The 16,894-nt window shown below is 44.6% G+C and overlaps 1 protein-coding gene across 23 annotated transcripts in view; it reads right to left on the bottom strand.

Annotated features, from left to right (window-relative positions):
* Nucleotides 1–16,894, bottom strand: part of DOCK9 (dedicator of cytokinesis 9) — a 263,517-nt gene that overhangs the window by 176,124 nt on the left and 70,499 nt on the right. For 6 of the 23 annotated variants that reach the window (XM_075590794.1, XM_075590801.1, XM_075590813.1 and 3 more), the window contains exon 1: nucleotides 16,362–16,894. This exon is cut by the window's right edge. The exons of the other annotated variants lie outside the window; for them this stretch is intronic. In XM_075590794.1, coding sequence (XP_075446909.1) covers nucleotides 16,362–16,481 — 120 coding nt within the window. In that variant the 5' untranslated portion in view covers nucleotides 16,482–16,894. The remainder of the gene's footprint in view (nucleotides 1–16,361) is intronic. 23 annotated transcript variants of the gene reach the window in all.

Raw genomic sequence — 16,894 nt, 5'->3', positions numbered from 1 at the left:
ATTAACCACAAAACGGAAACCCTGTTACCAATTCTAACCCTACCCCAAACACAATTTCCTAACCCTATTAGAACCATAACACTATTTCCAGCTGTAACACTTGCCCCACCCATAGTCCCATTTCTAACTGTAAACCCAACTCTAATCCTAAATCTAACCCTAATGCTGAACACATTTCTAACCCTTGTATGAACCCAAATCCTGCCTAACTCTAGCTCCGCCCGTTAGGCAGCAGAGCCAACGCAACCAGGAAGCCAGCAAGAGAGGAGGAGGTGGGAGTTGTCTCCGCCCTTTTGCACTCCACAAGTGACAGGGGGCTCCCGTTTTGGAGCCACCCCCCTTTATTCCCTGACAGCTGCCGTGTGCGGTCAAAGGGGAATCCCAATAGATTCCAAGCAGACGTAGAGTTCAAAGACGGATGTTAACCCCCAAGATTGAAATAGGGGATTTGCACTTTATGATCTTGGGGTTCGGCACTCCCACCTGATTCCCACAAGTACAGGGGAGGGTGGAGCAACCATTTGGAGGGATTCCCCTGTAGCTATAACAGGCTCCAGACACCAGGGCGGATCATGGGATTAAGGCCCGGCCATAGAGGGGTGAGGCGATCCGAACCGCGCTGACGCTGAGGCTCGCCTGCTGAAATCTGGGCGAGCCAGCGGGCGCGATCGGAGCCGGGGGGAGGTGGTTGGATGCGGGGCAGTGACGTCGCTGGGCCAATCGGCGCCGTGACGTCGACACTGCTGCTGGGATTGGAGGTTTTCAGTTGACAGCGCGCTGAAAAACAGCTTGGCGCTCGGCTGAAACCTCCATCTCGTTAGCACGCCTGCGGACGCTCGCGTGAGCCTCCTCTCAAGGCATCCTCATTGAGGATGCAGGGGCTCAGCGCGGAGCGTCCGCACGCCTCAGCACGGCCTGTCCTTCTATGGACTTGGCCTAAGAAGTGAAGTTCCACCCACCTTCAATTCTGGAGGGTGTTGCCCAACCCCGCAGCAAACCCGCCAAATATTTGTTAAAAATAAATCCAGCCATAATCTCATGATTCATGTCCTAAATGTATTTCTAACTTTTTTTTTTTATTTTTTTTTTTACAGTTTTCACATGTTTAGTTCACTGGCATCAGCTGTTTCCATTGCAACCTTTGTTGCCTTGATGCGTGTCACTGGCAGCCATCACCTTAACCTCCCAAATAAGCAAATGTTTTTAGGAACGAATGCCTCCAGAATTTAACAAAATGTAAAAAGGGTAGCGTGCTAAAAACAGTTGTTTGCTGCTTTAAAGCAGCAGTGCAAGCTTCCTTCCTCCCCCCACGTCTTTAATATGTGCATCAATACAATCCACATAATGATAGGTGATTAGCCAAGATGCCGATAGACAAGATTCGTCTTGAGGGTTCATTAAATGGCGGTCAGTGCAGCAGAAGAGGACCAAAGATGCAAAGTTCTGTGGGTAAGATCATGTGACCAGGCAGTCACTAGATACAATTGGTGCACTGCTAGAGAAGGCTCAAAAAGGTGTGTGCCAGAGCCTGTATCACAGGAGGGTGGGGATGTGACATTGTAAATGGTTGCTATAGAAACAAAAAAGGTTTGTTTGATTAGAATACATTACAATTCAGAGTTGTTAAAAAAAGAAAATCTTACAAGTATTTTCTCATAATACCGAAGAATAGAGGGTATTTGGCCTTTAAACAGTTATTTCACTTTGCCCCTAAATGGGAGCTGCACCTTTAAGTTATAATAAAGCTTCTGGTTTGTGTGCCATACGTGTTAAGAAAAAAAGATAGGAATACACTTACAGGTCAAGAGGGAATAAGATTGTATCTGTGTGCCTCAAGGAATATTGGTACAGACGTGAAGAGGCTGTGTGGAAAATCTGCAGTAGACGTGCCTCGGAAAGCATTTGCACATCAGCAAAGGAAGTTTTAAAAAAAAACTAAGAAACAACCCACACAATGCAGAAACATTTGCATTTAATTGTAAACATTTTAGAAAGGTTTTACTAAGAAATATATGTGCATGGTTTAAAGTTTCCCTACTTGTGCTGAATCCATAGTATAGACAAAGAGCACACACAGAAGTGACAAATTAGAACAGGGTGAAAGTGGGTGTTATTAGGTGGAAGTAGCAGGAAGAATTGTGAGACACACCTTAATGGAATGAGCCTGCTAGTGATTACCTAAGCATGTGAGAAATGAATACAAGTGGGGGAGCTCATGAGGGGACTGAAGGTGTACTGGACCAATGCAGGTTCCCTACAAAAAAAAAGGATTACAATTCTAATCTTTTACAATCTGAAATATCATATGGCATCTTGTGTCATTAAGGTTGGCATACAACTGAAAGCAAATATGAATTAAATGTTTGTTGTAAAGCTGAGAGCAGAAAATGAAATTCTACACTGTCCAAAAGGTCTGAGGTCATACATAGTTCAAGCATATTGTATTACTTTAGATTAACTACCAAAATATGCGGTGCAGACAATATACTGTAGGCCTGCCAACTAACTGTGCGATAATGATGCAGGCCAGTATTTCCAGCCAACCAGGATTGAAACATCATCACACTGCTAACCTGAAGAGACCATGCCTGATTCAATCAAGGCTCAGTGAAAACGCTCAGAAAGCCAAGCTAGTCATACAAGCAACTTCCCATTACAGGTTACATACTGTAGCAAGACAAGAAAAAAATATTGCACAGGGCTCCAATGAAAAAAAAAAAAAAAAAAAATATATATATATATATATATATATATATATATATATATATATATATATATACACACACACACACACACACACACACACACACACACACACACACACACACACACACACACACAGTGGTCAACAAATCACCAAAAAATCTACTCGACGAACAAAAAAAATCTACTCGTCACCTAGTACCAAACGTGTGCTGCTTGGGCCAATAGGAGCTCGCCACGATGTTAAATCCACTCGCCCGGGGCGAGCAAATGTATAGGTTTGTTGAACACTGTGTATATATATATATATATATATATATATATATATATATATATATATATATATATATATATATCCAAACAAGAGTGACCTAGGCGCAAGTAAAAACAAGAAAAACAAACATAGGGTAATACGTTCAAACAATTGGTCTACTGGGGGGTACGATATGCACTTACAGCAGGTAGAATAAAATCAGGCCTTGTATCCACTCAGGGATCAGGAACAATGAATGAAGATCTGGAACAGCCAGCAGCAACTCATCTACAGGAATCGTATCCTCGTGTGAAGTATCACCTCTATTAGGAGGGAGAAAGACCACAGTGGGTCTATATCCAGCAGAATGAGGAACTTGCAAACTTCCTCATTCTGCTGGATATAGACCCACTGTGGTCTTTCTCCCTCCTAATAGAGGTGATACTTCACACGAGGATACGATTCCTGTAGATGAGTTGCTGCTGGCTGTTCCAGATCTTCATTCATTGTTCCTGATCCCTGAGTGGATACAAGGCCTGATTTTATTCTACCTGCTGTAAGTGCATATCGTACCCCCCAGTAGACCAATTGTTTGAACGTATTACCCTATGTTTGTTTTTCTTGTTTTTACTTGCGCCTAGGTCACTCTTGTTTGGATATCCCTTTTTTACCAGCCCGTGGAGCGGTAGACCTTTTGGCTGCAGACTTAATCAGGGAAAGTTAGATTGTGAGGTAGTATACCCTCCTATATATGTGGTAAATATCATTATTAGTCTGATTGTGATTGCGCTTATTGTAGTTTTCTGTTTTTATATATATATATATATATATATATATATATATATATATATATATATATATATATATCACCATTCTATAGTGATCTAAAAAGAATACACTGTGCATTAAGGTGTGACACAAATGATGTCTCCAATAGCCTTTTCATCTGCAGCAGCAACTCCGCGCCCAATTCAGGAAGACACAATGTTGCCAACGTAACTTCATTATTCTAGTGATGTTGTTGGTACATAAAGAAGAATCTGCAGTAGACTAATGTTGATTCAAGGGGGGGGGGGGGGGGAGAACTTCCATACAGAATCCTTGTGCCATGATGCTGCAGTTAAACATTGTAAAGTAAACCATTCAATGTGTGTGTATTCAAGCAACAGTCTAAAAATGTATGCGGGGGTCTTTGACCTGTAGTGAAGGTCCAGGGAAGAATGGGTGATTGTCACACCTTTTTTTGCTCCCCCCCAGTGTTAATGTTATCAGGGTTATGGATGTGTTCTTCAAGTCTGAAGACTGATGACCAAAAAAAAAAAAAAGAACAACGCTAAGGAACAGAAGGCAGTTATAAGGGCAGTAAGGCATCAATTTCCACGTTGACTATTACACAGATCACTGTAGCTGTGGAGTTCCACATTGGACCAGATTGACCTAAGACAGAAGGTTTTTATCACGTGTAACGACAATGTTCTTCTCATTTTGACACCTGGTAGAGCGGAGTCATCATGATAAGTTTCTTTGCAATAAATCAGAATATCTTCTAGATGGCGTTTAAAAAGTTTGAGTTATCCTTAAAGCTGCAGTTCAGTCAATATCCTGCATGTGTGTTTTTTTTTAATAAATCTGTTCTTTAGTAAGAAAAAATACTTTTAGCATTTTCTGTTTTTAAAAAAACAACTTTGAAAGACCAATTTTCTTGTATTCTATTTTAACAGCCATTTGCTAAGGCACTGCCCCATCATGTCCTGTCACAAGCTCTGGCACACCCCTTTGTCAGCCCTGCCCTCCCTCTAGCACATGTCAGTGCAGGAGTGCTGATTAATATTCATGAGCTTCCACTGACTGACAGAAGCAGAAGAAAACATATGCCAGCTCTAATTATGTCACCAAATTTCACCTATCAATACATGGAGAAGGAATTGACCGGCAGCTATACAGTTCTTTAGCTAATTAGCGATTGCCCACATAAAACTATTGAAGTAAAAAAAAAAATTTAAAAAAAAAGACTGAACTGCAGCTTTATGTGCAGGGCAATTTTATGTTAGAAAGCTTGTTCCAAACAAGGATTGTGCACAATTCGCAAAAAAAACAAAAACTATTGAACTACGAAGAAGTTCAGCGTATCCTCATAGGCCGTTTGTCACACGTATATATGTTAAGCAAAACTTACAAAAACAAATTCATCACAAATGCTAACAATCCCATTGAATTTCCCATTATGTGTTACCTGTATTATTTGTTATTTATATGATTGTCACGTGTATTTCTGCTGTGAAGCGCTGTGTACATTAATGGCGCTATATAAATAAAGACATACATACATTTATGCAAAGATGATACATTAACTCACAACATATAATCTAAAAGAAATCATGAGTGGTTCATCAACCTACAATTTGTGATACTGCTTGAGAACACAAAAAAAACATTACACATCACAGGCTGTGATGTGACATGAGATCACAGAAAGTCCTTTTAATATTCTAAAAATGTATGCTTAATAACTACAGTATTTCACATAGGGGACTCGAAGTGCTTTACACAATTACAATATAGCACATGGTACATGGTACATACTGTACTGGACAATTTTACAGGCATAGCCGCTGCCCAGGTGAGTCTATCTACAACGTATGTTTGGTGCATAAGGCATAGCGAGATAGAGACATGCGGACACTGGGATGTCAACGATGCTTCCCTGCTTTAGTCCGTGTCACCGATTCCAGAGTCCATTGCTTTACTCACTGAGCCCTTTAGCCCTTCCAACACATTTCATGTAAAAAAATAAAAAAGGTATCGCTAAACATCAAATATAGTCTGCAGCAGCCGACTACTCACACGGACACAGACAAAAAGAAAGTTTCAACTGATCACAATGCGACCACCTGCATTGTACCTCATCAACCCTTTGCATGTCGCATGCTGTAGTGGCTACTTCATAGGTTTTTAGCTCGTGTTTGTAGAGGAGATTGTGTTTTGCAGTCTTGTGGAGTGCTGAACATGGGCAGAACTGGGAAGGAAGAGGACTCTTCTTCCAGTCACGTCATCAGTGGCACGGTGTTCCCAATGTGCCACAGGCACGCAGACAGTTAAAGAAGGCGTGCAGTGCCACTAGTAATATAAAGCTCCTCATATTACACAGTGTTGCATCAAAGATGCAACCAATAAAAACTGCTTGTATTTTTGTGATACTCTGAAAGGTACAGAGATGTCAGCACCCCATGGAAAAGATGTTCTTGCCATTAAAAACAGCCAACTGACAGAACAATCAAAAGGAAACACACAGATCCTGTTTTCTTTTAAAAAGGGGGAGTTTCATCACAGATCCCACAAAATTTCCATTAGTTTCAGAATACAATGGCCTTCAGGGGAAAAAAACACAACAGGAATTCTGTGAACGCATTAGCGACAGAGAGAATAGAACCAGACGAGAAATCAGTGTCACACAATGGCAACCGTACGCAGTCATTGCATTAAAACCTCACCGTGCACTAATTCTTGTGATGTCCAAGTCACCAAGAATGTTGAATTGTTCTTCCTTCGCCTCTCTAAAAACCTCACAGATTAACAACTGCCGCCCTCTCGATTAATCTTTTTTTACTTCCCATTACTGCGTTGATTGCAAAACGCAAATGGGGTTAAATTCTTGCCCTACCCTTCTAAGCAAACTTTTTGGAGTACACGAACGAGTGCAGCATTTGGGACAATTCTTTGCACAGTTTTCACGTACTTGGCAGTTCGCCTGAGCTTGCCAAATGTGCAAGGATACTGCTTAAAACATCTGTGCTAAACTTTTTTCGTACACACTTAAAATTCCACCAAGATAGAGCGCACCATTTAAAAAAAATTTGTCCACACACCTGCTGACTGACTACAATGACCAAGAAACAGAAATGTAATCGCTGCATCATAACATTATATTAGTAAAATATTTTCTGAAGGTTTTCTTCTTTTTAGGCGTTTGAATGTTTAAACGCACTGTTCAGTTTGGCAAACCATTGAAGTGACATCCTTTTTGATCAAATGTACTTGGAGATGAGGCCATAAGGGTGTTTCACACAATACGTTTGAACCGCTCCCTCCAAGATCTAACTTTCAGAAGAAAATACCATGTAATTATCCTATTAAAGGAGTGAAATTAAAATCAAGATGCATCAGACTGCATTTGAGAACCTAGAAAACAGTGCGTCCATTCAGCTTTCTTGATCCAACGTTGAACCATTGCACTTGAAATGGGGAAACCTTAAATAGGATAGCAAATAAAGATTTGCTGCTGGTGAAGGCCTAAATGAATAACTGGTTAAAGTATTAGAAAGGTTAATGCTCGAGTGAGAGATTAACGTATTATTTATACCTTGGTTAAAAAAGTCACTTCATGAAAAAGGTTTCCTTTTGGATGTCCAGTATGGAAAGTTTTCAGAAGTCCAATGTATTTTCTGCATGCTCAACAATCACTCAAACACAACGTTCCGCTCAACAATCGCTCAAACACAACGTTCCGCTCAACAATCGCTCAATCACAACGTTCCGCTCAACAATCGCTCAAACACAACGTTCCGCTCAACAATCGCTCAAACACAACGTTCCGCTCAACAATCGCTCAAACACAACGTTCCGCTCAACAATCACTCAAACACAACGTTCCGCTCAACAATCACTCAAACACAACGTTCCGCTCAACAATCGCTCAAACACAACGTTCCGCTCAACAATCGCTCAAACACAACGTTCCGCTCAACAATCGCTCAAACACAACGTTCCGCTCAACAATCACTCAAACACAACGTTCCGCTCAACAATCGCTCAAACACAACGTTCCGCTCAACAATCACTCAAACACAACGTTCCGCTCAACAATCGCTCAAACACAACGTTCCGCTCAACAATCACTCAAACACAACGTTCCGCTCAACAATCGCTCAAACACAACGTTCCGCTCAACAATCACTCAAACACAACGTTCCGCTCAACAATCACTCAAACACAACGTTCCGCTCAACAATCACTCAAACACAACGTTCCGCTCAACAATCACTCAAACACAACGTTCCGCTCAACAATCGCTCAAACACAACGTTCCGCTCAACAATCACTCAAACACAACGTTCCGCTCAACAATCACTCAAACACAACGTTCTGCTCAACAATCACTCAAACACAACGTTCTGCTCAACCTCTGTTTTATCCCCTCGAGTTGCCTCGGATGTAGCTACTACATCATCTTTAGACCGAAGATGAAAGTAATTCTTTAGAGAGAGGGGGAAAAAAACATTCAGCAGATCAGGGCTATTTGCTGCATAAAAGAATGATTTTCTTTTAATGTGGCTTTTAAAGGACTATGTACTGTTTAGGGCTAAATATGGAATAATAAAATGACTAACACTGTTGAGGAATTCCATAAAAGCAAGTATTTAAAGTGAATCCAAATCCAAGTGCAGAGAGCAGTTGTACAGGTGAGTGGCACTGCCAAGTAATCAGTTAGGAGACCTGCATTGTATCAAAACTGCTGTGTAAGGGGAGAATTGTTTAAAGTCTTCATGTAGCACGAAATCCAAAGAACAAAAAAATGTTGGATTAGTGACAAGAAACCAGAGCATTTCACACAGATGTGGAATAGATTTGGACATTGCCTGTGTGCACAAAAGGTGAAATTAAGGGCGTGGGGATACATTTTTTTGTACATATCCAATCCCTCCACATTTCCTCCAAGGAAACAAAAAATAGCAATAAGGCCCTTGAAAACATTTAGTCAGGCAATCCCTTCCAAAGAAATCTAATGAATATTTTAGTTGATTTTCCCTACTACTCAAAATATGAAGCCACAATTATTTTGTATCCCAAACTGACAGAAACCAGATACCACACAGTATGTTCGATAATTACAGTTGATAAACAAAATATATAGGTCTGGTTCTAAGTTTATTAATGTATTGTTTTCGTATAACAAACCACACATTTTCTTATGGGACAAAATATAACCGACTTGAAATGGAAAACAAGAAATGTTTAACAAAAACATATGCTAAAAACCCAAAAACATGCAGAAAGTGAGCTTAAGAAACAATAAATTGTTTGGGTTTAGATCAGTGTTTTTCAAGAAGGGTTCCCAGGAAGCCTTCGGTTCCCCCGGACATCCCTAAAGGGTTCCCTGCAATGTTCAGGTAATTTAAAAATTGTACCAAATACATTAGAATATACAATGCATCTGATCTCAGACGCGCTATTAAGAGAGGGTTGGGGTCAGCGCTGCCACCACTTGGGGCTTCGGCCATGTACAGAATATCCAGGCTACGGGGTTACCAGTGAAAAATTCCAGCGGCATCACCATCTCTATGTCAAATGGTGTCGCATTGCTATGACATTGGGACGTCACGTGACACCTCAGCACCATAAAGGTGTCCCGTTGTCATGGCAACGCGGCGCCATTTGACGGGACCTTGCAGGAGGAGATGCCGCCGCTGGAGAAGAGAGGAAAATATATAAATAAACAAAGTTGGAAACCACTGGTTTAGATTAAGCTAATTGCCGATGAAAAGCTTAATATAAATTAATTCCAGAACACATGAACAGATCTCTTTTGCAACAAAAGTCGTACACCTCAGGTTATGACAAACCTTAAGGACAATGGTAGTGTCCCCAAGCTGAAAATGTACACACGTGCATAATAATTTTAAATTAATACTAGGAACAGTGGGACATAAGACTAACTTGGTTTTGGGGAAGAAAGCAAGATAAGCCTTGATGGAATGAATATGGGATATCACAGGGTAGGACTGGCTCTTTTGTAGAAAGGTCTGAAAGTGTGTACAATTGTCGTGTTTAAAGTACCAATCCCTCCTTCCTGACATTTTGTATTGCAGATTTGGAGAAAGCAAACCGCCCTACATCTTACGGTTGTCTAGATCAGGGGTGTGCAAACGTTTGCAGCTACGCATCCACTGCCTGCTGCCCCCGGTGCTCACGCCTCCGTTCCATGTGTCAAATGACACCACGGGTGTCCAAGATCGTGAAAACCACAGCCTAGCAGGTCTTCCAGGGTCCTTTAATCAGCATACCGGGAAAGAAATACATAGTCACTAATAACGTCACTGCTTCCAGGTCACCACTCTGAATGCATCACGCTACTGTTAATTGTATAGTAATGCAGAACATTACAATAAGTCGCTGGCTACTTTGCCAGCGAAGAGTTAATCCTTTGGCTGTAAAGTGTTCTGCTCACAGGAATGTTTCAGGTTGACCATATGACAGATGCAGCAAAAACCTTCCTATCAATGCACAGGATACACAGGCGCACGCTGCATCAGTGCGCAGGATACACAGGCGCAGGCTGCATCAATGCGCAGGATACACAGGCGCACGCTGCATCAATGCGCAGGATACACAGGCGCACACTGCATCAATGCACAGGATACACAGGCGCACGCTGCATCAATGCGCAGGATACACAGGCGCACGCTGCATCAATGCACAGGATACACAGGCGCACGCTGCACCAATGCACAGGATACACAGGCGCACACTGCATCAATGCACAGGATACACAGGCGCACGCTGCATCAATGCACAGGATACACAGGCGCACGCTGCATCAATGCACAGGATACACAGGCGCACGCTGCATCAATGCACAGGATACACAGGCGCACGCTGCATCAATGCACAGGATACACAGGCGCACGCTGCATCAATGCACAGGATACACAGGCGCACACTGCATCAATGCACAGGATACACAGGCGCACGCTGCATCAATGCACAGGATACACAGGCGCACGCTGCATCAATGCACAGGATACACAGGCGCACGCTGCATCAATGCACAGGATACACAGGCGCACGCTGCATCAATGCGCAAGATACACAGGCGCACGCTGCATCAATGCACTGGATACACAAGTGCACACTGCATCAATGCGCAAGATACACAGGCGCACGCTGCATCAGTGCGCATGATACACAGGCGCACACTTAATCAATGCACAGGATACACAGGCGCACACTGCATCAATGCACAGGATACACAGGCGCACGCTGCATCAATGCACAGGATACACAGGCGCACACTGCATCAATGCGCAGGATACACAGGCGCACGCTGCATCAATGCGCAGGATACACAGGCGCACACTGCATCAATGCGCAGGATACACAGGCGCACGCTGTATCAATGCACAGGATACACAGGCGCACACTGCATCAATGCGCAGGATACACAGGTGCACACTGCATCAATGCGCAGGATACACAGGCGCACACTGCATCAATGCGCAGGATACACAGGCGCACACTGCATCAATGCACAGGATACACAGGCGCACGCTGCATCAATGCGCAGGATACACAGGCGCACGCTGTATCAATGCACAGGATACACAGGCGCACGCTGCATCAATGCGCAGGATACACAGGTGCACGCTGCATCAATGCGCAGGATACACAGGCGCACGCTGCATCAATGCGCAGGATACACAGGCGCACGCTGTACGCAGAACATGCACAGGATACACAGGCGCACGCTGTACGCAGAACATGCACAGGATACACAGGCGCACGCTGTACGCAGAACATGCGCAGGATACACAGGCGCACGCTGTATGCAGAACATGCACTAGCAATTTAATACTCCATATGAAAAAGTAACGCTTCATAGGCATGACCACACTGAAAATCCCCAGTTCTGGAGAGATAATTATCAGTGGTGGGTTGGGGTAGGAGACTACAACAACAGGTGAATAAGTCTTGCAGACATTCAAGCAACCATTAGGCTACGGCCGCACGCGCACCCGAAGATTCAGCTGCGACCTGCGGTCTGCGGCTGTGCTAGAAGTGGAGAGCAGGAGATCCGACAAGGGGGCGGCCATGACGTCACGTGGCTAGTTTTTGTTATGCACTTGCATCTTGAACCAAAATATATGTTAGTTTGAACTGGTGTATGTGATGGTCTCCATGGCCCTTTATTTTAAGGCCGTACAGAGCCTACTAGGATCCCTCTCTTGAGATTATTATTTTTTTTTTTTTAAAGGTCAGTGGTGGGTCATTGAAGTGCTGTCTTATATTGGATCTCTTTTTTTTTTTTTGGTCTTTCCAAGATGTGGCGCAATACACATGCAGTACAACAAAAGACAGGGGAGCCCAGTGCTACATCCACTTGACAAAACATATAGAGTAATAAGTATAAAGTTAAATACTTCAATAATAATATTTTTTTGGTTATTTAGTTAAACCCTTTGGCCAAAGCGTCATAAGGCTGCATACCAAACGTCAAGGTATAACCAAATTAATGCAGGTCCTAACACTACACTGTGAACCTTCCCCTTTCTCTTTTGTTGTATACATTTGCCACGCTCAGTAGCACTCCTTTTGACATGTATACACACACACACACACACACACACACACACACACACACACACACACACACACACAGTGGTTAATGCAGTGGTTCCCAAACTCTGCGCCGTGGCGCCCTGGTGCGCCGTGGCTTGGCTAGAGGGGCGCCGCCGCGATTAGGGCCGCCAGCAGCGGGGAACAAGGGCTGCTAATTAATTTAAAAAAAAAAAACCTCTGAAGCCGGCGCCTGGTCTCCCTGGCAGCGCCGGAAGTAAGAGAGAGGGAGGCCCGGCGCGCACGCTGGAGGAGCAGCACCGAGAGACAGATGTCTCCCAGCAGCACTGCAGCCTCCTCCCCCCTTCCATCCCGGCAGCACACCGGCCCTCCCTCCCGCAGCACACCGGCCCTCCCTCCCGCAGCACACCGGCCCTCCCCCCACGTGGCACAGGCCCCCGCAGCACTGACCTCCCCCGTGCAGGGACCGGGCCGTTCAGCCATACCCCCCCCCCCCCCCCCACAGCATCGGCACGCCCCCCCCCCCCGCAGCATCGGCCCCACGCATCCCCGGCACGCCTCCTCCCCCCACGCAAGCCACCGGTCTGACCATCATCCCCAAGGTAAATATATGTATTGGGGGTGTTGGGGTAATTTTTATATGTATTGGGGGGGGGGGGGGTGTGATTGTGTGTGTGTGTGTGTGTGTATGTATAAAAATTAGGTGGGTTATTTGCATTTGGGGGGGAGGTTGTATATATTTGGGGGGTGGGGATTTTTTTGTATGTATTCGGGGGTGGGAAGTTTTTAGGTATATATTTTGTGGGGGGAATTGTGGGGGGGGAAGACGGAATGAGTAAGTGTGGGGTAATTGACGGAGGGAGAGGAGAGAGGGGGTGAGTGAGGAAAAAAGGGAGTAAGAGTGAGAAGCAGGGGAGAGAAATACATGCGAGGCGGGAGGGTGAGACGGAAAGGAGAGAAATACATGGGATGGGGGCTCGGGAGGTGTGAAATGGGGGGGGCGGCAGCGGGCAATGCCGCTGACACGGGGGGGCCTGCTTAAAAGGTTTGTCCCGGGCCCCGCGATTTCTGTTGGCGGCAGGGGGTACTGGCGTTCCGAGCCCTGTAGTCAGGGGCCCGGGGCCCCTGCGCGGCCGTGCACCTCGATAAATCCCGTCGCCCGGTCACCACGGGGTGACAGGATTTAGCGCGCTCGCGATGCGCCACGCAGCTTGTTAGCACACTGCCAGGATTTTTGGGCCCGCAGCAACCTCTATACGAGCTTGCAAAGCGAGGACCGCCCCATCCTGCAAGGAGCAAGTCAGGTGAGTGAGTACTGCCCCATGCCTTTCTTGCCTCCCCCTTGCTCCGATTTCCCCCCCCCCCCCGCTCCAATTCACCCCCCCCCGTTCTGATTTCCCCTGTGTGTATGTGTGTGTCTGAGTGTGTGTGAGAGTGAGAGTGTGTGTGTGTGTGTGTGTGTGTGTGTGTGAGAGAGTGAGAGTGTGTGAGAGAGTGAGAGTGTGTGAGAGAGTGAGAGTGTGTGAGAGAGTGAGAGTGTGTGAGAGAGTGAGAGTGTGTGAGAGAGTGAGAGTGTGTGAGAGAGTGAGAGTGTGTGAGAGAGTGAGAGTGTGTGAGAGAGTGAGAGTGTGTGAGAGAGTGAGAGAGTGTGTGAGAGTGAGAGAGAGAGTGTGTGAGAGAGAGAGTGAGAGTGAGAGAGTGTGAGAGTGAGAGAGAGTGAGAGAGTGTGAGAGTGTGTGTGAGAGAGAGATTGTGTGAGAGAGAGAGAGACTGTGAGAGTGAGAGAGTGTGAGAGAGCGAGAGAGAGAGAGAGAGAGAGAGTGAGAGAGTGAGAGAGAGGGTGAGAGTCTGCGTGAGAGACATACCAACTGCACTCTGCAACTGTTGGGTATGTATATACAACTTTGTTTTCACTTTGGGCGCCGTGAAAAATCCTGATCACCTTAGGGAGCCTTGAACCGAAAAAGTTTGGGAACCACTGGGTTAATGCAATGCACATACAGTTGTCTGCGCACTCATCAAATGAGAACACTTCAGTAGAAGTACATCACTTCAGTGAGAGTTCCCCAACTGAATCAGTACCCTCCAGAGATTAACAATGGTGGCGAAACAAAGCGGGCAGTCTATGCATATGCATAATAATATTAAATTCTCATCAGGTCATTGCCAGGATAAGACCAACATGGTTTCGGGGTAAACAGTAGCCTGGTTGGAAATCGCAGCTCTAAGGGCGCATGTGATCCTTCCAGAACTTCCTCTACCTTTGCAAACAACTCATAACCAGACTCTTAACAGATTCCACCATCATTATTACCAGACATTCCAGAATCTGCACAAATACCGTAGAACAGGGGTGCTCTAAGTGGGGGGGTACGCAGCTGTTACAGATGCCCTGTGCTTCCACCGAAGACATTTAAAATAAATGCTGGGGATCGCGTGAGGCCTCTGTAACTTCTTAACTTACATTGGTTCCAACGACGCGTCTCCATGGCAACCGGCGTCAAATGACGTAGCGGGGTCATGTGACGTCACGTTGCCATGGCAACGTGATGTCACACGACCCCGCTACGTCATTTGACGCCGGAGCCGTTCAGGGGGGGACGCAAGCCGGAGGGGAGAGGAGAAAGGGGGCGCATGACGGTAAGTTTGCGCACCCCTGCCGTAGAACTAAAATTCTTTCATTCCCCTTCTCAATTGTTTGACGAGCGCGGTCATTTCTCAATGTGACAAACGTTGTCATACTTAAAACTGTTTGCAATACAACCCCGTAACTTAAAGTGAAAAAGATTAAACCACATTGTTTTCCATGTCCTGTAATACATTACTAACCAAACCTCTCCAGTACTGAAGGGTTAATGGGGTAACTGTTCTAATACAGGCCGTTTTGGGTTGAACACTCCCCAACACCCGCCCCCCTCCCCTCCCCACCCCCCAAGTTTCATGCCCCTCTCCCCTGCAGGCAAGTTAACATTGCTGATAAAGATACTGATTAACAATTCATCTGGCAGCCCTCCAACACCTACCGGTAAACATTAAAAAAAAACATAAAAGTTTTTTTCATATACTGTATGGGTTACTATTTTTTTATTGCTTCATATAAAATCAATAAGCATTAAGTCATCAGAAAGTAAATCAATCTTTGCATAGGTGTGGCACCCATATTTTACTAGCCCAGAAAGCATGAGACAAAAAAGCATGCGTTTCTAGACAAATATAAGGCATAAAGACCCCAACAGACACCATAGAACTGTTTGTTATAGGGTAGCTTAATTGAAAAATAAAAAGTGTTTCAAAATACAGTGCAACAAAATCACATGCAAATGTCACAGAATGTGCAAATGCAAGTGTAGGACAGAGCTAAAACAGCCATTCATTCATTAAGGAGAACCAACTCACAGCAGAGTACTTTATAATCATTTGCCCTTTTAGGACCTCTCCAAGTAATAAAATATAGCTACCATGTGCATACAATATTTGATGCCAACGAAAAACATGAAATACACTTAAAAACCTCACGTATTATGCTAACAAGTGTAACATTTACCACTCCAATCTTCACCTGATGAAATCAATCCATATTGTTTCAAATGCGCAAAATGTTTGATGACAAACGCCACAAGCTAAAATGAAACACTTGGCAATCTTGAAGCCGAGAGCACATAAAAGTAATTAGAAATAAAAGCTTATTCACCTCTGTGCCGTTTGCAACAAAACAAGCAAATAATACGTTTATATACAATGCGTCTCATCAGATCTTACAGCGCGACATAACCCCCCCCACCCCCCCATTTCTCACAGACCACTTCTCTTACAGTGGTACTTATTTATGCAGCTTGCATGAATACAAACACACACATGCAACAGCTGATCGGGACCCCACGTTCCCAGGAAAGTGTATATTCACGCAAAATCACCACATATTACATGTACAAGAAAGGTAAAGAATACTCTCTCGTCACAACTGGCTGCAACGCATTTCTTAGCAAAACCCTGTGTTATTCGATGTGTTACTCCCGATGCTATTTGCTTCACGTATAACTCTTCATGCCCTTACCAGCTCCTGTACTGGGGTCTCTGCTTCCACCTCTGCTTCAGCTGTATCCTTGTACTGCTGCGGAGACTCGATCACAAGCTCCCTCTTTAAACTTTTACCAGTGTTTGTCCTGCCTTGCATTTTTCGCTGAGCCACCAGGTCTCGATTCCAGAAACTCTTCAGCGAAGTCTTCAGACACTGCGACGCTTAGTCAACATGTCAGAAGGGAGACAGAATGGGAACTGCCTCTCCCAGGCTCGGAATCCTCCAAAAGAAAAAAAAGAAAAAAAGGCAAAAAGTGAAACCGCTTCAGTGTGTCCTGGTGGGAAATACAGTGCTGATATGAGCCGGCCTCTGAAGGGGGGAGGAATACTGTCCTGGCTGGAAAAGGAGGATCCGTTTTCATGTCACAAGGAAAACAAACCACAAGTGCTGTGCAGTGCATGGTGCATGGCCTCCCACACTACAAGTAGCAGATGTTGTAGTAACACCAACATTTATGGGGATTTATGCTCAGCTGAGTGCCGGCTTACAAAGGACAAAAAGCAGTGCAA

The sequence above is a fragment of the Ascaphus truei genome, chromosome 3 (genome assembly GCF_040206685.1).
Source record: "Ascaphus truei isolate aAscTru1 chromosome 3, aAscTru1.hap1, whole genome shotgun sequence".
Taxonomy (NCBI): domain Eukaryota; kingdom Metazoa; phylum Chordata; class Amphibia; order Anura; family Ascaphidae; genus Ascaphus; species Ascaphus truei.
The sequence above is the reverse complement of the archived record's forward strand: the minus strand, read 5'-3'. Positions and strand labels throughout refer to the sequence as shown.